We start from the raw sequence: 21,925 nt of genomic DNA, 5'->3' as shown, positions 1-21,925 counted from the left end.
TATATCAAACGAAGAAATCTGAAACTGTCCTTTTTTGAACGCGTCAAAGTCTGAGTAAGTGATGTTTTCGCCATTTTGTGTCGCGTCAAAAAGGGGGGAAAATCACACCATATACCATACACCATACGCGAGAAAAAGTTATGGAGGAGACGATAAGTACGACACAATATGCACACTGGATTCTCAGTTGCAACAGACCAGTAGCAGTCTCTGAACAGCGTGCAGTCAATCCAACTTCATATACGTTTTTGTCATAGCATAACATTTCATATATCATAGTTTTATAATCAACAAATTCACAAAGAACTACCTATAAACGTGAATTGGAAGGGAATGAATAACATAGATTGTCAATAGAAGTTTCCTGTCTGATTGATTGTATATACAAGTTTTGAAAGAATTTGAGAGCGAGAAGCAAAGTGAAGCAAAAGTGATAGATATGAATAGGTATTTGATTTGTATTCTGAAGATTCGTGAAAGAACAAGGAACGGATGTATATATAATTTATTTTACAAGAAACAAAACAGTATATGATAAATGGAAAAAAGACTGCTGACTCGTGAAATCCACCTTTGATCTTCCCACACATATCTACAAATATATTCTCAACGTTTGATTCACGACCGATGATTGTTGAGAAGCCGACTCCTGATCAGTCCATATCGGCAGTTCCATCTGCCAAGATGATCTTTGATTTTTCTTTAATCCTTTGAATTTTCGATTCTTCTCTTTCCCAAATCTTTTTGACTTCTTCCTCAGCTATACCTTTCTGTTGACCGTACAGTAAACCCAAACCTTCTTTAACTTCATCTTCCCTTACGCACAGTTCAATTTTTCCACCTCCACCGCCAATCATTGATGATTTCGTCCTACTCGATCCGGAAGATGATCTCGTCATACCGTTTGAACCGTTACCATTGATCAAAGAGATCAAACCTAGTGTTTCAAGGTTAGAGAGTAGGTCTCTGTAATCGGATTCTGGGGCAGGCGGGAAAGGTGATGAGTGGTGTAGTAACAAATAAGAATATGTAGCATATAAATTCTGAGTGTTCAGATTCAATTCGTTTGATGTTGAGGAAGAGATAGAAGATGACGATGAAGAAGAAGATTTTGATGGTGTCAAAGGTGGAGTGATTTGACCAGATCCGATAGATGGACAACCGTTTAATCCCATTCTGGATCTTGTCAAGTATATCAAGATAGATACCAGAACCATTTTACCTTGTAGTTGAACTGAACGGATTTTCTTTCCTGTAGCAGAAGACGATCCACTGGAAGACGATCCAGCCGAAGCTTTCAATTGTTGGGTGTATGAGGTTAACGCTTTGAGGATATGCGTAACCGCTACCTTAGTTATTGGAACTACTTTTTCAGGTTCAGAAATAGCTGCAGCATTGGTTTTCTTGATCCACTCAGCTTCTGCCAAGGTGACAGCAGATGATAGAACGCCTAAACACATTCTTAAATCACCATTTTGAGCTTCAACTTTCTTGGCGAGAAGCATGGTAGCAGTAGGATCAACTTTGATCCCTTCCACCTTGGCAGCGGTGATACGTGCATTGACAATCGGACCCATTTCAGCAGCACCGTATGCCTTGAAAGGAAGGATGGAAGGTTGGGCGCTGTCGGGAAGGACCAATCGGGCTCGGAGAGTCAGGTCGAGAGTATTGGAGATAGCCACAAGCTTGATGGTGTTTGAGATGAGTGGTAACGAGAAAAGCTTAGTGAGAAGGTGAGAAGTAGCTGGAGGCGCAATGGATGGTGGTGGTGGCATAAGAGAATCAATTTCGTCAAGAATGATGAAACTAGATGATTCAAAAGATGTTAGCTATCTGTTATCATTGACAAAGGAAGGCAGATAGGAGATAGGAGATATAACTAACACTCTAGCCCCGTCCCTGTTCATGTATTCCTTTACGTCCTTTTCTGCTTTTCCACAGTTTAATTCCTCACCAAGCCTTCTCCAGATATCCGCCATTTTCAATCCCATACATCCCAACTCAATAACCTTCCAGCCTGCTTCTGTGAGCTCTCTACCGAGAGCAGTAACCAACGCAGTCTTACCGGTACCAGGAGGACCGGAGACATACATTCCGACATCAACGTCAGTGACGTTGGTAAGGTATGATCTTAAAGCTTTCTTTTCCTCTTCTCTTCCTACAATAGTCTGATCTACAGAAGCTGTACCGGTTATAGGTGAAGAAGCAGAGAGTCGAAGGAAGCTTTTGAGTTGTTTGTACGGATTCAATTTCCTGTCCTCCTTTTCACCATCCGTCATTTCGACGTCGACTTCAGTCTTATCACTGTAAACGCGCATGAGGCCAACGCGTTCGGCAGTAGTTTTGATTTCCTCATTGCGAAGCGAAGGTGATGAAGGTGGCGGCGTTGGCGGGAGAATGGTAGATCGAGTGACAGGACGAGCTTTTGTGGGTGTTCTACCAAGATCGAAATCGTCCTCTTCGTCCTTGATAAGATCGAGGGGATCGGCGGAAGTGGCAGAATCAAGAGATTGAGCTGCGGAAGATGCTTGGGATGGCGCGGGAGAAGGTAGACGGGCAGACCACGAACAGATCGAGGATGTAGATGAGGTAGGTGCTAGTGAAGAGTGACGACCTATGAGGGGACGAGCAGTGTAAGCTTTGGTCAAAGCTAAGATACAAAAGTAAACGACTGAGTTACTCACCACTAGTTTCGCTTCTCACACTGACTACACTCCCGCTTCTTCCTCTGCCTGTGGATCTACCTGACATACTTCCCCTACTAGAAACTCTAGGTCTTTTCCTAGATGAACCGTCTTGGCTATTCTCATTTTCGTCATCTTTCTTAGGCGGAATATTTTCTTTCCCTTTACCGAACCTTCTTGACGGACCGCCACCTAGCCCTAAATCTTCTGGTCCGCCTTTTCCTGTTGTACCACCACTACCACCTGCAGCTGAAGTGGTAGCTTTGAGTTGGCTGGGAGAGACGATGGATGGAGTTGATTGAGTACGCGTGAGCATACCCACTCTCCCTGAAGACCCTGAAGAGGTAGGTACAGCAAATGTGGAAGAAGAGGAAGATGCAGAGGAAGAAGTGCCGGAACGACGGGTAGTGATGTTGAAGAGAGAATTTGATCGACTCAATGCGTTGTTGCGAGGAGGAGGTTGCTGAGTAGCGGATGATCGTGTGAGGTGTGGTCGGGCGATACTGGATGAACCAGGTGTAGTATCATTAGTGGAGGTAGTGGTGATGGTGGCTTGTCTTCGAGAAGGAAGGAAAGAAGAATTGTTACGCGTTACAGGTGGTGTAGATGTCGGTGTTGGTGTGGTATTTTCCGGTATCATCGAAGAGGAAGAAGGAGTGAACGTTGATGGAGTTGGGGTATCATTATCATCTTGTCTTGATCGTTTAGTTGATCCTGCCATTATGGGTTTCTGTGAAATCGTTTAAAGAGACTACTAGTATGGGAGGAAAGTTACTTGATAATTAGGATTGAAATGTGACTGAATTCGTACGTAGAATGGGCAATTTAGGGAAAGAACAAGTTACAAGAGTAGAGTAGAGCGAATTCAAAGCATGAGTCAAGAGACAGAGTAATGATGAAAAGACGACTCGATACGGAAGGGAAGAAAGAAGGAAAGTGAAGAGGGATGAAGAGGAAGTGAAGTGGAATCAGAATATAAAATTGTCTCGTTTCAAACTCGACCTTAATGTTGTGTTGTCCCTTTTTCTCCCCCAGAACGTGTGTGTTTTTGTGTATATCTCAAAGATGACTGTCAATGTTTATCTATCCCGTCTTCTTCACAAGTCACTGCAGAATCAGCTGTGATGTTGAGTGTGTATGTGTATATGTATATGTGGTAGGTGTAGGACTATGGACAATTTGGTGATCTGAACATTAGTTCTTTGTACTTTCACCCAACCATATCCCATGTTGCCAGCCAGTGGTCGCGTAATGTGCCAAAATGAATTGAATTTTCAGGAGTTGTAATTTAACCCTTAACTTTCTTTACAAGCCTCCAGTAGAGAATTCTGCTACCAAATTGATATATGACCCCCTATCCAGGCACCGATAAATCTTAGCACCAGCGGAGGAATAATAAATGATTATAATCAGTCGCGTCAGTTGAAATCCCCTGATGCATTTACAGCTAAAAAATGTAATGTTCTCGATTACAGCACCAACTCCTTCCATTTAGAGTCGCGTCCAGATTGATGATTTTCTGAACCATGGTATTCGTATGTGAGTGAGAAGATTGTATCAAGCAAGTGAGGTGACCTCTGTCTATCACAAGGTTATAGAGACAGCAAGGGGTTTTGCTTGATTATGATGAAACACTTTATGCACCGCATCTCCCATGGAAAGCTTGAGCTTTCAACCCCTTTTCTTGGGTGGAAATCAGAAATCAAGCATGTAACCTAATCCTTAAAATCTATACCAAATTCAGTAGTTTAATTTGATAACCTGACCTGATCGCATCGTATGTAGAGAAAATCAAAGCTTCCTTCGGGTGAAACTGAAAATCCTTTGAATCTTCGATATGGCTTGAATCCAAATTCAACTCGTATGATAAATAAATCCTCCATGCGACTATAAATACGTTATCACAAGTCACACGTCATACGGTCTTTTTTTTCTCCGTTTTTATATTGCGATGCACGATTTTTGCCAGAATTTTCCTCATACGTTGATATAAACGTTAATGTGGGGGAGGGGGGGTGGGGACGGGTAAAGACTGTCGAAGATATGACCCCGACATATAGAGTCGCGTGGAGGAGATACGGATCGTGCGATTCTGCGTTTGATGCATTGTTTGATACCATAAGACGAGTTTGAGTTTGGAGGACAAGATAAGACCAAGCCAAGCTCCAGACAAGTAATACATCCCTGGGTTTCTGATGTTCCTCCATTTACGTCACGATGTGAACGCTCACAAGATTAAGTTATCGTGAGATCTGTTCGCAATATACGAGAAGCGAAAATACTCTTATGGTATTTTCGTATGCATCATATTGAGCATTAGCATGAGTTAAGCTCTTAGATCTCAAATCCTTCCCCGTCCGACCAGAATCGGTCGTCGTCGGTAAATATAGTAAGACTACCACTCTCTCCATAGAAAATCACTGGAAAATTCCATATGTAATGTTGTCGTACTACTATTATATAATAGTTGAAATTCATCTCACATGCACACATACCTGTACAGAGGTGAGTGTGAACCAATGAAGAAAAGCATGATTCGTTCTCGCTGTCTTTCACCGATCGACCGATCGATCTTTATCAAGATGAAGATGAGATTTTACCTTTTGAACATAAGTTACACGTGATCAGATCTTTCAGCTACATCTATACGGGTAGATCGTAAATATATGGGATCCGAGCACAGATTTCCGGATATTATCGAAATTCATTATTACTTGTCATGTAAAATTGACAACATCATTTCATTATATAAGATCATCATCATCATCATCATATGGCCGTTCCTACAGGTTCCTGAATATCATTATCATTACCACCATTATCGCGTTGATTCACTTTGAGACCGAATTGGATCTTATCCTGATCAGATAACCAACGACCTTGAACATATTTTGCTTTTATGAAATCTGTTATTTGACTATTGGCCCCCGATGTCGATCAGCATATTACCCCTAATTGGACAAAATGATGGCAATTCAAAAAGGAAGATTTGCAAGGTTGGGTCAAGATATCAACTTACTCATCTGTAACTCTTCCACCTTCCCATGACTTCTCCCACAATTCATTGCAACGCGAATTGCCCCAATCTTTAGCTAGAGAAATCATCTCAGGTGTCCATGAATCTAGATCTACCGAACGAGGTTTCGATATATGTGTACCTAGTGATCGATGTATACCACAACATCTTATACAGATAAACATGACCATTGGATTGTCTCTCAGGCCTATTATGATAAAACGAAAGGGGACACTGTGAGTTAGCATAATGGCAAAGAAACTAAGGTGAACTAAAGCAGTTTTATCGATTAAGATATATAGATATATAGTTGAGACCAATTTGTAACTCACTTATAGTAGCCCATCTACTACTTTTCATGTTCTTACCGCAATCCGCACATTTCGAATTACTTTCTAAACCTGCTATCCTTCTGAGCTCTTTCATATCAAGTGTAGAAGTGGAGTCCGATTCCGGTTGAAAATCCAAGTTTCGGTCATCATGGGATTTCGATCGATTGATAGCTTCTCCTCCGCCTTCAGATAGATTCGCATAACCTGCTCTTGATGGATGGGTTGGAGTTTTCCTTATAGCTTCAGATTTCACTCTCCTTTTGATACTGTTAGGACTATCCGAAGGATGATTTCGTGGTAAGTGATCATCACCTGATCCCATTCCAAGACCTAAGCCTAATCCTGCCATTTCAAGTACACGTTTTTCAATATCACCATCTACCCAAGTCCCTGCTATTGCCTTATCCCCTATCCCGATTCCCGTATCTTTCCCATGCGACAATGATTCGGTATTTATCTTTGATTTCGGTCTGGAGGAAGTCGGTACAGGTGGAGGTGGCATATCGTTATCATATTTATTGATATCAATCTCAGGTGTTGAGGATAAAGGTAAACTTGTTCTACTGCCTGCTTTACCAAACACATTTCTTGGTAAATCCAGTGCACCACCATAACCACCACCACCGAGTGAGTTTCTGTTACTCCCGTTTCCGTTGACGACGTTAGATAACATTTCACTAGATTGTTTCAGCACTTTCTTCAAACTTGTCTTCCTAGTTCTTTTTTCTAGCGAGAATGGGTGATCAGGTGTTGTTTGTTCTGTTGGTGTTGGTGGCATGGACCTTCTACCATTAGGTGGTATTGGGAATCCTAATCCAATGGCACGACTATTGAATCCCAATCCTAATTTACCCCTAGCAGGTAACGCATGATCGTCCAAAGACCCAGACACAGTGCGTAATTTTGATGCGTCAAATGTTCGTACAGACGAAGTACCGTTGATGCACGATTCGATTGCATTGCAGATTGCGTACAGCCATAGCTGACCATATCTCGTCAGTAAATAATGAGATCTCTCAAGGGAATCCCAACGCTCACCTTCATCTCAGACTCTGATGTAGCTTGATATAACCTCTTGCCTTGAGAGGGAGTGACGATCTCGAAGACTGCCATATAACGTTGATAAGCTAACCAAAAAATAGGGGTAAAGGGCCGCTCACCAAATCGTCTATCTGTCCCTCTACCTTCTCTGACACTGGCAAATTTGAGATCAATCATGGCATGTGCTCCTTCCAATGCACCGCTCTTGTTGTCTCGATACTGCAAGTGTGTTAGACGTAAGCAGAGGCCCAAGAGATATGACATACGTTATAGCTCACCTCGTAAATTCTGGAATGATCCAAGACAACCCAGAACTCTATCGTTGGATAACATTGAAATCAGCCTCATGGAATGCCAGTACCTCCAATCACTCCACTTTGCCGAAGAATATACGATTCCACTTACTTTCCCATTTACCTTTCCCTCCACCTCCCTTATTTAACCCTTCCCAGCTTCCCAAGCCCCATAAAACCCCTTCTTTCTTTCTTCCAGCTTCTTCTCGCCTTTCATCTTCATCACCTCCAGCGCCTAGTCCCCCGACACCTCCTACAGATGGTCGGCCACCATCAATACTATGTCTTGGTAATTGCTCCCTTAGGCCTGATGATCGCAAATCGGGTGAAGCGTCAAACGGTATTATAGGTACAGGATATTGGTTCGATGCGATGAACGGCGAAACGTAATCTACTCCTGTGGGCATTTGAACACTATGGCGTGAAGGTAATCTAGGTCTCGGAGAGTTTTCTTTCGGTGGGACCGTAGGCGGAAGCGGGGGCGTTTCAAAACTTAGAGGTAATTTGGGTGTACTTGTTTGAGGATTGGTGGGTAGTTTTTCAGTTGAAGGTTGAGTTGGTGTAGTTATAGATTCTTCTGTAGTCTTTCGTCGTATTGGTGCAGGTGCACTCAACTCTCCTCTTCCGTATCCACCATCTAAGCTCATTCTTGAAACCCTTTCATTTGACCCAGACCCTGTTCCTACTCCAGCTTGCATAGCAGCCAAATTATTAGAGCTCATAGAAGGGTTCAGGAAATCTCTTAATCTGCCTCCAACGGATCGATGGACCTTGTGCATTTTCTTTCCTTTCTTATGCTCTATACCAGCTGATGATACTGGTGTCATAGCGTTATGTCCTCCGTGTATCTCACTAAACCTGGAAGATGTGATTTCTTCGGGAGATGAAACTCCTAATTCACCTTGTCGTTGAATTATCTCATCTTCGAGTAACTGCGTTTGATAGTTCCTTTCTGCCCAAACTTGAAGCAGCTCGGAGCGTATGTTTGCAAGTTGTGTCAAAGAAACTGATAAGGTAGATTTAAGGTGTTCTTTACTAGACGATGAAGTTGAAGAATGGGTTATGAGTCGAACGGAATGGTCGATTGACGGTAACTTTTCGCTTGGTGGTGTGGTTTTGGCTCTTTGGCGTAATGCAGGTGCATTCGATGTATCCCTATCGTCCGTCTCCTTTCTACCTTGACTCTCACCTAGTAAACCTCCAACCCATCCATACAGCCCGACGAGTAAATCAAGACACCCTATAGAGCTCGGAGGAACGGCATATAACAGAGTTGAATGATGATTATACCTGGCTAGATCCCATTGAGCATGACGAATCGCTTGAGCCATATCAGAGGGAGCAGTCGGAATTTGTTCATACGTAGATGTGGAGGAAGCAGCGTAATTACTGGAGCTGAAGTGTGGTTGCGTTGATGGACCAGCTACAGATGGTGTTGAAGCTGTTTGAGGGGAAAGATATACGGAAGTTTGATGATAGAATTGTTTAGCAGTTTGCTAATATCGAAAAGAGCGGTCAAGTCATGATCAGGTACTTTGTCTATCTGCTTTTATCATTTATCAGGTGGGAACTCACGTCAAATCTACTTTGAGCCCCACCACCCGCTAATCCTTGTCTTTTCAATTCTGCTTTAACAGCTTTTAAACCATGTTCAACCCAAACTTCTCTTTCTTCCCTTTCTCTCCTTCGTTTCTCTTTATTGACTTTCTTGATTCCACCTTCTGGATCCCAGACGCTCCCTTTTGCTTGAAGGCCATATCCGTTCTCCAACCATCGACCCAAATCGCCCAAAGCTGAAAAGAGATCTTCTTCTGCTCTTTCCAGTTGTTCAGCTAGAGCTGCTACAACCCAAGCGGAGGTAAGGACTGATTTGGATAACCGTTTGAGTGTTGAGGTTGAATGTTCTAACGCGGAGAATGTCGAACGCAACAATAATGAATCAGATGATGGTCGTACCGGAACTAACGTAGTTGGCTTTGACGAAGAAGCATGCGAGGGTGATGTTAGATTTGATGGGGAAGATAAAGAAGGTCCAGAAGCAGGAGAAGTCATGATTGGCTCATTGGAGAACGTAGGTGTTACCAGTGAGCTTGATAAAAGAGGAGCTCTGTACGATGATGTTGTCGAGGATATGGATTCGCCTGCTCCTAAGAACGATGATGCGGGAGTTGGAGGTGAAGGTGGTCCATCACCACTGATGGAAGAGAACGAAAGTGGAGAAGGTTGTCTTGGTACAGGTAAGACTGGAGGTGAATGCGAGATGCCGTTGCCTGGGAAAGGGATACTGCTCGAAGGCATTTTTGTGGTCTCTGTTGAGTATATTATCACCTTGGTATCATCGGGTGTTGATGGTTTCCTTCTTCGCTTTGTGTTTGATCTTATTTGTTGACAATGTCTCGTTCTTTCGATTCCACCACTTCACCTGAAACATCTTCCATTCGAAAAAACACACAGCTTGCAGTGCACGAACCCCCTTCCCCCTTCCGGCCCTGGAAATCTACTTTCCGACGGAATCTCTCTTCTACCGGCGTGACGTGTACTTCTGTCTCTAAGAGTCTGCATAAACCATTGTCACGTGACTGCCCCCTCCTTATCAGTCTTGCCATCATCTCTTCGCTCTAATCAGATGGTGATCTCCGCTTTTGCAAGATTTTTTGGAAAACCAAGTCCAAAGTCCGTTATTTACATTTACAAAATTACAATGGATGTTGAAATTTGTCAGGTGTATTTCTCATCTTCATAAACGCTAGACAACATGTCCGGCACCTTGATATCTTCCTTGGTCTGGGTACCAAGAGGCAAAGCTTCGCTCGAACCGAAAAGATATAATCTAGATGATAGCGAGCTTGAACGAGTCGGGAAACTTGGTGGTCCCGGTGTATTGGAGAAATTGAGAGAGGAGATGGAAGGTATGGATGTTGGTGAAGGAGAAGAATGGGAAGAGTGAGTGGAATGAAATAGCACTCCTGAGATCGATCTTCGTTTGACCGAATGATAAATGTGTGTTTACTGATGTAATGTGACGCAAATTTCTAGCGTCGGGGAAGACGGTGAAGGAAGTGGATCTGGTTCTGGGTCCGGCTCAGAAGATGAAGATGAGAGCAAAGCAGATAACGAGGATGTGGATATGGATACCGAGCCAAAAGAACCACCCAAACCTTCTGATCCCAATGATATCTCGGCTTTCAAGATGGAAGAATATGATAATGAGGAGTCTAAAGGTGTTGGTGAGCGCAATTGCTTCCTCCACACACCAGAAACAGCCAATCTAACGTTATGCATGTCTGTAGCTATGGGAGCTTTTGCGAATGTCAAGGGTTTGTCGTTCTACCGGGATAATAACGAGGATCCTTATATCACTTTGAAAGAGGTAGAGCCCTTTTTTTTGGCATTCGGCTCATATAGTGAGGATGTGGCTGATAGTATTAATCTGTAGGACGACGACGAGATTGAGCGAGAAGAACTTTCCCTTTTACCTACCGACAACATAATCATTACAGCTCGAACGACATCCGACTTGTCATCACTCGATTTCCATGTATACGCCGATGCTGATGAGAATCTTTACGCCCATCATGATTTGATGTTACCGATGTTCCCGTTATGTGTTGAGTGGTTAGATTTCCCATGTGGAGAATCATCGTCATCAAATGCCAATGATTCCAACCCTCATCAGAAAGGAAGTTATGTAGCAGTAGGATCGTTTGATCCGTCAATCGAAATTTGGGATGCGGATTTAGTTGATGGATTATATCCTCAAGCGATATTAGGTCCTTCACCTTCATTAGATAAACCAGAAGCCGTTCCAGCTGGAACAGGTAAAAAAAAAAGAAAACAATTAATTCAACCTCCTTCAAACGAAAATTATCATACTCAACCTGTTTTGTCTTTATCTTGGACACCCAATCATCGTAATTTACTCTTATCAGGTTCAGCAGACGGTACGATAAAATTATGGGATTTGACTAGAGTATCTCCAATGCCAGCTTTGAAAAGTTGGGATAAAATTCATGGAGGTGAAAAAGTACAAGGTGTTGAATGGAATAAAAGTACCTCAGCAGGTCTAGATAAAGCTGTTCTGAGTGCTGGTTGGGATAGAATAGTCAAAGTTTGGGATAGTAGAGCTGCCGATGATGCCATTGGCGTCAAAGTCGCAAGTGATGTCGAATGTATAAGGTGGGATCCTTGGGAACCAACTTCTTTCTTCGTAAGTCAACTATTCGTGATCTCATCGTTCCGACCCATATCAGGTCCGCGGCTGACCATCCTCATATGTCTAGGTATCACTTGAAAACGGCTTAATCTTAGCATACGATTCACGAACCCTTTCATCCTCCAAAAACTCCCAAAATCTATCTTCCGCTCAACCTAAATACACGCTTTCAGCACACGATGGTGCCGCTTCAGCAATGGATATCAATCCTCACATTAGAGGATGTATCGCAACGGGTGGTATGGATAAAATGGTAAAAGTATGGAATATCTTAGACGAAGAAAGCGAAGGTGTTAAAGGTAGAAAGAGAGAGATCAGTCTAGCTACAAGTAGAGATTTAGGTTTGGTATGTTTCCACTTTTCACCCTGGTAACCTTGAGGACCTTTCTGACATTTGTGACACGTCTTTTAGGGTAAAATATTCACTGCAAGATGGTCACCTGATCCAGAAACTCCACTCACCATAGCAGCAGCAGGATCAAAAGCGAACCTACAAGTATGGGACGCAGCCTCGAACGCAGGTGCAAGAAAGGCTTTCGGAGACAGACTCAGAAGACATGGAAGAGAATTGGGTGAAATCAAGAAAGGCGGTGGTGTCGTAGTTGTTGAAGGTGGCGAAGATGAGGATACCGATGATGAAGCGTAATTAACTACTTGTCATATTGAACGTGAATAATATGTATATATTGCATCAATATGAGAATTGTCACACGCGGTCGTGGCTGTATAGAAACGTGTGAGGATATCAATGTTGTTCTGATCGTACATGAGCAGCTACACGAAGTGGACTGAACAGAAGGTCCAATACTCGATCCGCGAAATCCGGATTGAACCTGCTCATTCACTAATACGAATACGAATGTGTCATTTCTGACAAATATGGTCTCAAGAAGATCGCAAAGATACAAGTGTGCTGATACGTATGTGTGTGTGTTGTGTGTGGTTGAGTGTAGAAGTCAGGATTGGGGAGTAGAGTTATTGGGAAAAGTGCAGTAACAAATGAGAAACGCTAGCCGTTTTATGTTATCTCTAAGGGCAGAACAGACGCCTTCTCACTTATTCGTCATTGAAAAGTATTTTCTTCGAAGGGTACAGTATTGAGAGGATGTTGGACCGATATGTCTTCGTGTCATGTACCTCATAAATGGAGGTTGATGAAAGGTAATACGTACAATAATGACCTCATGCTTTGCTGTTCACAGAAGTCATTCTTGTATGCATGCCATGATGTATAGGCTGATGAGAAACCTTTCATCTGATCCGCATATCTGGTGAGTACCTCAATAGCTTGGATGTTCGTGAATGTTGTCCGGTCTCTCGTTATAGCTTATTTATTCTTTCTTGCGTACTCTCTGTCCTGCTCCGTTATTTTGTCAACTCCATCATTTGAAAAGGAGGGGTTGTCAGTAGCTGAATTTGAAGACATGAAGAGCTCGTATTGTAATCGGGGAAATGGAGATATGGGAGTGTTTGAAGATAAATACAGTGGGAAATTATAACGATTTACCCGCCTGAAGCGTCACCCAATTATACCCCTCTAGCAAAGGCTATGGGAACAAATTAACTTACTACCTTTGTGCCCTTGACTGGTGAAAAGAGGTATTCACCGAAGACCATGATGTGAAAGGTTGTGACTGATGATCCGAGTATGACCTCATATCAACATATCTCAGAGTGTCTATCTTGTCTCCCACGTCATGCCGATGGGCAAGTAGATGTAGACACGATCGTGGCGGGATTGTCACCGGACCATAGGCAGGGTGTTTCTTACAGAAATGAAATTGGTGTCAAGAACTAGCAGTAAGTGTCTCTGGCTTTAGCTAGGGTGATCTACGGCGAGTATGATATCTGTGACCGCATCGGCGCCATGGCATTCGCACTTGATTACCACCATTCAACGGTATACTGCTGTACTATTTCAGCTGAATCACCCGGACCTATATTCACGCGGGACTTAGTTGGAACCTCGAGGAACATAGGCGTTATCATCAAAATCAACCAGGCTGCATCACTACCAACTTTGTGTCTTCTTAGTAAGAACCAGAACAGAGTGACTAACACCTCTTATACTCTATCTCATCATGGGTCTCCTTGAGTCAGTCTTCTGGGGGTTGTGTCGCATCCCTTCGGCGGAATTCTACTTTTTTAGCCTTCCCTGACTGTCCAGGAGGAGAATCGTCTTCCACTTCAGATACTATCTCTTCGGTAGATTGATTTCCGCTACTTCTGAGCGAGCCTAATTTGTCAAGAGCACTTACCACAGACCGGGAGATAGATCCTAAGGGATTATAGTGGCTCAGAGCAGAAGGTGGTGCGCCGGTTGACCAGAGGCTCGGATCACCTGATTTTGGTACGCTTGGACAGTCATGACGACAAACGGGACATTTGTGTGGAGTTCCACTTCCACACGAGTCTACATTGGCTACGCTACCAGTAGGAGGCTCGCTGTGATTGCCGCTCGACGGGTTGCCGGACGACCTGCTGGTAAGATCAGTATTGTCGTGAGGATGTGAGTCAGACATGGATGCTATGATAAAACAAGATGGAAAGATGATCGTGATTAAAAGTATGCAAGCATGTAAGTATGTTATCAAAGGCAACCAGAAGATAAGCTTGACTTTTCACGTCTGATGTTGATAAGCTTTCTGTCTGGAAGACGCGAAGAAACAGGAGAACCATACACAGTTGTTCAGTGAAAGGAAAGATACACTGCACCATTTGTGAGTAGCTATATAGCTGGAAAGCACTTGGAATTTGTTACTAGAAATGCCTTTACTATAGATCTCACGGTGTTTCCGTATACTACGAATAGAGCGTATATCGTCTGACTCGTGTATGAGTATTACGATGTTGATGTATCGTCTTGATGAGTGTACATGAGTCATCTTCCCACTATTTGGAAGAAGATACGTAATTCCTTCGATGTATTTGCCACCTAAACCTTTGTTCCCCCCCCTCCACTGCTTAGTCAGCGGTCATTGCCGCCACTGTACCATTTCGTTAAACCTCTCATTCGCCATCGGGCATCAGTTTCTACATGTCTCGTTAAGCATTTTGCTATTCTTACTATCGTTGCGATAGACAGATAGACATACTCCTTTCATCTTCAAACCATCAACATAGGATATCTACACCCCACTACTCTCAAGACAGTCTTCTTGATCATTAATCCCAACAGATACCACTCTCACCTCATGTTCATATAGCGAGACCGTTCAATTCTGTTATCACAATTCACGATCACCTTCACGACCCATTTCACATGAGTTCCTTGCCAATCACCGAAGCGACACCTGAACCTCACACTCCAAACATCAATAATGACGACAATGTCGACAAGAACACGTCGATAGATTTGACGGGAGATGATTCTGGGGATGATAACGATGTAGGTGATGTAGGGAATGCAAATAAGCGGGATGAGGGTATGTTCAGCAATGGTGATTCGGGCGCTGTCTCTCAAGCTCGGACCTCTTTTCCATCAAGTTCAACATCCTCATATCAGAACAAATCGCACGGTCCTGTTCCAAATTTTACTCCTAGCCCACATTCACATCCCTTTTTATCCCCTTCATCGTCTTTTCTTCAACGACCCAACCCTCAGTCACCTTCGAACGATACAAATGGTGTGACCTTCACTGGATCCAATATGAGATCCCCTATGACTTCGAACAATTCGATCGCAGGTCCTAGCAATCTTGGCTTCAGTCCATTCGCTCCTAATTCCAATGGATCAAACACTACTCGTCAAACTCCGACAGTGACTGGCTGGACACCTAATCCTGGGATGATCCCGCACTCAATAGGTGTCAATGGTATTTCAGCTGGTACAGATGCTTCATCAGCTATCGATCTTACAAGTAGAAACATTCCATCCCCTCCTCCACCGAGCAATGACAAGAAACCGATCTGCATAGGCGCAATATGGTCTCACGTCATCATGCTCTACCCTTGTTCTGCGGTATTGGTCGGGGCACAGCCGCCACCGGAAGGTAAAGAGAGATATGATGTAGTGGAGTGTAGAGGTGCAGAGCTCATTCGAGTGAAACTCAAGGCAAGCAGCTTGATCTGTAGGACACCAGGATGACTCAGCTGACGAGAGATACATTCTTCAGCATCGGGCAGCTGGAACTCCCGCCAGAAAGAACGAACCGAACAACATCCTCACTCGAGACACCATACAGGTTTTGACTCGTAAGTATCCATAGAAGTAAAGCTCAATTTGTGACTGACGTTACTTCATAGCTGCTCTTACAACATTCATTGGAGACCTCGATGTGGTAGTTGCCGACCCTCTAATTGGTCTCATGGCGAGAGGTTTGGCCAGACTGGAAGGTTTCGTACAGCGAGTTCAACCTGATGTGGTCAGTGTATCTTCTTTTTGTTGGGCTGTTAATTCGATCCGTAACAATGCTAACTCTATCGTTCAGCATACATTCACCGTACGGATCAATATTCTTGTATTCACCCTGCCATCAAATGTTCAATATATCGCCAACATGCTTGCTAGTATGTCAATATACTTACTCGACCCCGTGCCTCCTTACGATCCTTCCCGACATAATGAACAACCAAGATACGAAAACGCACATGGCGGTGGTCAAATTGCGGCTCAGATGGCTATGTTAGCGCAGAGGAGAGCCGCAGCTGCTAGTGGAGCAGGGTATGGGATGATGTTCGCAGACAAGGAAAGAGAAAAGGCAACTCAAGTAGAAGTACAAAGGAAACAAGTTGACGAGGTGTTCAAAAGTTTGGACAACGGTGGCGAGCTGGAACAGAGTGATCCTGGTAAGTCAGATGTTCATCTCTTTGAGATAGTCCAGTAATTAATCCCACTTGAATGATTGATAGGACCTTTGATAAAGACAGAGTTATTCCCACATCAACGTAGAGCTCTCACCTTCTTTCTACAGCGAGAACAGGACTCTGCTTGCTTGAAGCAGGCGAAGAAGAACGCGAAGAAGGTAACCAAGAAGTCAAGGCGGGAACCGAGTACGGAAACCGCTTCTACCGATGACCCAACAGACAAAGGAAAAGAGAAAGAAAAGGAAAAAGATAAAGCCGACGATCCGAGATCCTTATGGGAAGGGATTCGGGATGAGAAAGGGAAAGTCAGATCCTGGAAGAACAAGATTACGGGTGAGGAAACAAGAGCGAAGAAGGGGGAGAAACCGGACGACAGCAAAGGCACAATATTGGCCGATGATGTGAGTACAGACTGCCCCTGACTGATGGGTATGCCTAGCTGACGCGATCCTTTCCATAGATGGGTCTGGGTAAAACTCTGTCTGTCGTCTCCCTCATTGCGGCTACCAGAAGTTCAGCACATGATTGGGCAAAGAGCAAGATTGAAAAGATAGCTCTTACGCCTACTGAAAAAGAAAAAGACGAAACCGAATTGAAATCATCGTTCACTACCAAAGTCTTTGGCATGCCTGACATTCAAGAATCCGGAGCTAAAGGTAAAAAGAGGAAGCGAGACGAAGACGTAAATAAAACTCTTCTTGCACGTCGATCGCGAATTTCCATACGCAGCAAATCAACTCTGTTGGTGTGTCCAATGTCAACCATATCGAATTGGGAAGATCAGATCAAGGAACATTGGAATGGACCAGTCGAGATCATCGGTGGAACGGCGGGAGTCATGCCTCCCAAGAATATCGAGAGGAAATGGAAACCGCCCAAGGCGGATGGACAGGAGTCATCTGAGGATGAGCTATTGGAAGATTTCGATGTGCTCAAGGTGTATATCTATCATGGACCAAGCCGTAGGCCGGATCCACTATTCATCTCCCAGTTTGACGTCGTGATCACCTCGTACAACACTCTTTCCAACGAATTCTCCAAGCAAGGCGGCGCAGAGACTGGAACGAACACCCCGTCTGATACGGCTGAGAATAGTGGCGAAGAGATTGAAGTGACTGGAGATACATCCTTGAATAGCCGAGCTGTCAAGCCTGAAGTGGAAGCTGAAATCAAGGCAATGGAAGTGTCTGATGCCATGAAGTTCAGTAAGAAAGGCAGAGGGAAGCCAAAGGTCACGGGAACGGAGACATCCCCGCTCCAAGCAATTGACTGGTTCAGAGTGGTGCTCGATGAAGCTCAGTAAGTCTGAATCTACGTTGAATAGGAGCACGGCTGACAAGGTATTCAGCTACATCAAAACCGCTTCTACGGTAGCTTCGCAAGCCGCTTGCGCCCTCGAAGCTGACAGACGAGTCGCTCTTTCCGGTACGCCCATCCAGAACAAAATTGAGGATGTTTGGGCTCTATTCAAATTCCTCCGAGTCAGCCCAGTGGACGATAAAGATGTCTTCACGCAGTATATCTCATCGCCATGTAAATACGGTGAACAGATCGGGGTCGCTCGACTTCAATTGGTCATGCGATGTTGTACTCTTCGTCGAACCAAAGACTCGACCTCTGAAGATGGTAAAAGGATACTCAACCTTCCGCCAAGGAAAGAAGTGCAATTGTGGCTTGAGCTTCGGGAGGATGAAAGGCAGGTCTATGACGCCAGAGCTTCTGCAGCGAAAGATCGAATTGGTCAATTGCAGGAGAAAAACGAATTGGGTAAAAACTACGCCAATATGTTGCAAGAAATTCTCCGACTCCGACAAATTTGTAACCACGTTGATTTAGCGATGTCTGGCTCTGTGGAGGAGGACTACGACGGTACCGTGATGGATTATCAAGTTGCCGTCAAAGGTATCGATACCAATGGTCTGAACCAATCAAGAGCCGTGGCTGTCTGCTGCTTCCTCAAAGAAGGTGCGGGAGCTCTTTGTACCGGCTGTGGCTACGATTACGGAGATATATTTCCTGACATAGGCTTAGGAGGTGTGGAGGAATTTGAAGCAAAGGACGAAAAGCCAAAAACGAAGAAATTGGCTCATAAACCAATCTTAACCAAATGTTTACATCTCTATTGTGAGTCCGATTGTTTACATCGTAGCGCTTCGCTCTTATTGACTCTCCTATCAAAGGTCCTGCTTGTTTCAAATCTCAAGTATACTCTGATTACTCGAAACGGCAAAAATCTACAGTCGCTCGAGCCTGTGGCTGTTGTAACGGTATGCTTCGATTACCAGCCGATATCATTGAAGTCACCCCTCCGGAATGTGAGACTTCTGGCGAGGTGATTCCCGATCAACCCAAACGGACAGCGAGAAAAAAATATGTCCGACCACCAGGAGAGAAACCCAACCTGTCAACTAAGATGCAATACCTTCACGATGAGCTGTTAATCTTGTCTAAAAAGAACCCAAACTCACCGCACTACGATCCCTTTGCCTTCGGAGATGACATAGAAGAACTTGATGCCGAGGGGAAGCCTTTAGTCACGAAGAGCATTGTATTGTAAGTCACATACATGACTTTATATTGGTAGAATGTAGAATATAAGCTGCAATATAAGCTGATACATGACGGATTGGCAGCTCTCAATGGACCACGATGCTCGACAGAATTTCCGATATGCTTGACGAAGCAAATATTCGTTATGCTCGATTGGACGGCACAATGACTCGAGAAGAACGATCAAGGGCTATCGACGCCTTGAAATATAAGAAGCAAGTTGAAGTTTTACTAGTTTCCACACGAGCAGGAGGAGTCGGATTGAATTTGACTGTCGCATCGAGGTGTTACTTGGTCGATCCATATTGGAATCCATCAGTCGAAAGTCAAGCTATCGATCGTATTGTGAGTGGACGTTTAAAAGAAGAAAAAATCAATTCTGTTACTGATGGTTCTCCGTGTCTCAGCATCGGATGGGTCAGACTCGACCGGTCTTAGCTGTTAAACTCATGATCAAAGATTCGATTGAAGAAAGGTTGGACAAAATCCAGAAGAAGAAAGCCAATCTAGCCCAGTTGTCATTGAAGAGTATGAGTCGGAAAGAATTGATGGCCCAAAAGGTCAGTGGCGGAACATGTCCTCGTGTCGTTTGGCGTGTCTTACTAATGTGAACAATTGTAGTCCGAAGAGCTGGCAACTTTATTCAGCTAAACGCGGACCAAAACGAAGCCTGATTGGAAGTGCAAAAAAATTGAGATAAAATAAAATTGAGATAATATAGTTACATAGAGAAACGATTCATTGCTTGATAGCTACTCTAATTTGTTTACGTAGCGCCATATCGATTGAGTGCCTTTTAATCCTTGATGCCCCAACAGCAATCCTCTTGGTCCATTCGTCATTCTTGAGTGCATGTATATAGATACTGTTATACATACTCATGCATACATACTGCAGCTTATACAACAATCCGTATTTCAAACAATTTGATCAGAATTACAAAACATAGGAGCTTGTCAGCAAAAATTATAATTTTGCTTTCACGTCTTGATCGCCTTTCCAGTCTTCCCATAAACCCTCTTGATCCACTGCTCTTCTCAAAGGTCCTTCACCCTGCCGTATCTCGTGCGTCATCCTTTCCATCATCGATTTTTGTCCGGGAGCTTGTACGTCGAAATCAGGAGCTTGATCGTATCCTATCGAAGCAGAATGTATGAGGATTGCGCTAAAAACACCACGAAACACTTCAATATTAATTCGGTCTTCGGAGCTGGCATCCGTAGGATGCGATCAGAGTCGTACTGAAATAGTGAATCTTGGGTGACACTGCAACCCGGTCACAAGAAAGAGGACGGGAGATAACGAGTATTTCCACCGTAACATGAACAGCAACAAAGGGTTGTCCAGCATACACGAAAAAGAGGATTTTCATTTACTCACGCAGTCAATCCATAAACAGGTTTAACACCTTCCGATTCTCGTCCTGTCAAGAATCTATGAAACCTTACTTTCCCTTCACCCCATTGAATATCTCTATACCCGTAAAACCTACCTTCTTTACCGCCAATCACATCTTCCCCTCCCAGACCTTGGGCATAGAGGACCGGCGGGGGTGGTGGTATATTATCGATAACCCAATAAGGGATCTTTGAAAGTCGATGTGAGATCCTATAGTGAAATGAAGGGATTTGGGATGGTCTGGAATGTAAGAATGCACTTAATGGCATTGAAAATAATCGTCCGACTTCAGAAGGGTTTAGGAGGGGTGATAATGTATGATCCGTCACGATGAGTATAACACTGATCAATTGATCATATCAGTCTATCGTCCTCCTCAAGCTAATTAGAGCAATAAGCTCGGTCTGAGAATTGTAGCGCCTTGAAAAAATAATCATCTATGCTAATGGTACTCACGGAGTCACAATCAACGAATTTCCAGTCATGAATTTCTCCATTTCACATAATTTCACCACTTTCTCTCTATCCATGGGTAATCCAATCTATTTATTTCAAATTCCAATATCAGCATTCATGCTCATTTTACCGAAGAGGAGCCTGTGACAACTGACCTCTTCAAATGCTTCTCTCCTCTATCTCAAAAATATGGCCATGATCAGCTGAACTTCATGACTAATCTTCATTCCCAGATGGGACAATACTCACAGCCGTTCCTTCCGGATCAACATCGCCTTCCTCATATTTACCTCCTGGCAAAGCCGTATCATGAGCGTAAGTCCGCATATCTCCCGCACGGCTACAATTACCAGGTAAGCTGTGCAGACTGATTAGTATCCTCAAATCATCTTACGTGGATAGAAGGACATATAAATCGCCTAAACGACCAACGAACAAACTGATTTCCCCAATCATGTTAGTGTCTTGTTTTCTGGACCGCAAGGGAGAATATCATACACTACAGCTACAGCCGCTGATCTCTTCCTTGGGATTCGCCTACTTTCAACTGGAGGTACATATCGCTGAAGTCGATAGATACATCTGAAAACCCATTCTTAGCTTGAATGATCATGAAACGAAGGTTTACCTACCGTAATGATTCGGGTGTCAGAGGAGGAAGAAGTGACTCTATACTCGGCCCCATGATGTAGCTGAGCGACCTCCTACAGTACTCTTAATGTGATTGAAGCTGTACAGACAGGCTATGTAAGTGAAGCAACAGTACTGAGTAGTGGATGTCTAGAAAATGTGAGTTGGACCGGTTATTTCATTCGTGTTGATGAAACAATCTGATCCGATCGAATGATAAGCGCCTTTTCCGGCGGAAATGCGCTTCCTCACTTCGAGACGTTCACCCTTCGAGAAACAACCTCTGTACGACTTGAAAATGAGACAGTCAGCCTGCAAATGAACCAAGGTGAATACACCATGCATTCAGGCTACATTGGCAAATAGATTCGGCTGATTCGCACGGGATCACGATAGCTCGCTATACGGATGAAAATCGACACAAACGGCACCAACCGAGATAGACTTTAGAACGACACAGACGGAATGTCGATTAACTCGAGGAAGTCTTCCTATCAGTACCCATC

General features: G+C 43.8%; 6 protein-coding genes across 6 annotated transcripts; 2 read left to right on the top strand and 4 right to left on the bottom strand.

The window, feature by feature from the left end:
- Nucleotides 1-653: 653 nt before the first annotated feature.
- IL334_001617 (uncharacterized protein) lies at nt 654-3,405 on the bottom strand (the record flags this gene model as incomplete). Its single annotated transcript, XM_062933372.1, has 3 exons — nt 654-1,806; nt 1,885-2,614; nt 2,685-3,405. 3 exons carry the CDS (start codon nt 3,403-3,405, stop codon nt 654-656), a joined length of 2,604 nt encoding a protein of 867 aa, XP_062789423.1.
- Nucleotides 3,406-5,453: 2,048 nt separating this feature from the next.
- Nucleotides 5,454-9,664, bottom strand: IL334_001616 (uncharacterized protein; the record flags this gene model as incomplete). The annotated part of the gene is made up of 8 exons (XM_062933371.1): nt 5,454-5,601; nt 5,704-5,908; nt 6,033-7,014; nt 7,071-7,138; nt 7,217-7,292; nt 7,352-7,389; nt 7,479-8,862; nt 8,942-9,664. The coding sequence occupies 8 exons, from the start codon at nt 9,662-9,664 to the stop codon at nt 5,454-5,456; spliced, it is 3,624 nt and encodes a 1,207-aa protein (XP_062789422.1).
- A 457-nt stretch (nt 9,665-10,121) lies between these two features.
- Nucleotides 10,122-12,225, top strand: IL334_001615 (uncharacterized protein; the record flags this gene model as incomplete). Its single annotated transcript, XM_062933370.1, has 6 exons — nt 10,122-10,309; nt 10,403-10,593; nt 10,657-10,736; nt 10,803-11,573; nt 11,647-11,925; nt 11,992-12,225. 6 exons carry the CDS (start codon nt 10,122-10,124, stop codon nt 12,223-12,225), a joined length of 1,743 nt encoding a protein of 580 aa, XP_062789421.1.
- A 1,450-nt stretch (nt 12,226-13,675) lies between these two features.
- Nucleotides 13,676-14,101, bottom strand: IL334_001614 (uncharacterized protein; the record flags this gene model as incomplete). Its single annotated transcript, XM_062933369.1, has 1 exon — nt 13,676-14,101. The coding sequence occupies one exon, from the start codon at nt 14,099-14,101 to the stop codon at nt 13,676-13,678; it is 426 nt and encodes a 141-aa protein (XP_062789420.1).
- Nucleotides 14,102-14,841: 740 nt separating this feature from the next.
- IL334_001613 (uncharacterized protein) lies at nt 14,842-19,586 on the top strand (the record flags this gene model as incomplete). The annotated part of the gene is made up of 11 exons (XM_062933368.1): nt 14,842-15,633; nt 15,695-15,773; nt 15,825-15,943; nt 16,010-16,367; nt 16,431-16,786; nt 16,846-17,684; nt 17,734-18,509; nt 18,566-18,938; nt 19,019-19,280; nt 19,343-19,495; nt 19,557-19,586. 11 exons carry the CDS (start codon nt 14,842-14,844, stop codon nt 19,584-19,586), a joined length of 4,137 nt encoding a protein of 1,378 aa, XP_062789419.1.
- A 315-nt stretch (nt 19,587-19,901) lies between these two features.
- Nucleotides 19,902-21,474, bottom strand: IL334_001612 (uncharacterized protein; the record flags this gene model as incomplete). Its single annotated transcript, XM_062933367.1, has 8 exons — nt 19,902-20,100; nt 20,316-20,675; nt 20,790-20,875; nt 20,945-20,965; nt 21,039-21,129; nt 21,184-21,228; nt 21,288-21,371; nt 21,422-21,474. The coding sequence occupies 8 exons, from the start codon at nt 21,472-21,474 to the stop codon at nt 19,902-19,904; spliced, it is 939 nt and encodes a 312-aa protein (XP_062789418.1).
- Nucleotides 21,475-21,925: the final 451 nt, after the last annotated feature.

Source organism: Kwoniella shivajii, chromosome 2 (genome assembly GCF_035658355.1).
Source record: "Kwoniella shivajii chromosome 2, complete sequence".
Taxonomy (NCBI): Eukaryota; Fungi; Basidiomycota; class Tremellomycetes; order Tremellales; family Cryptococcaceae; genus Kwoniella; species Kwoniella shivajii.
Note: the sequence above shows the minus strand (reverse complement) of the source record. Positions and strands in the feature narration are given on the sequence as shown.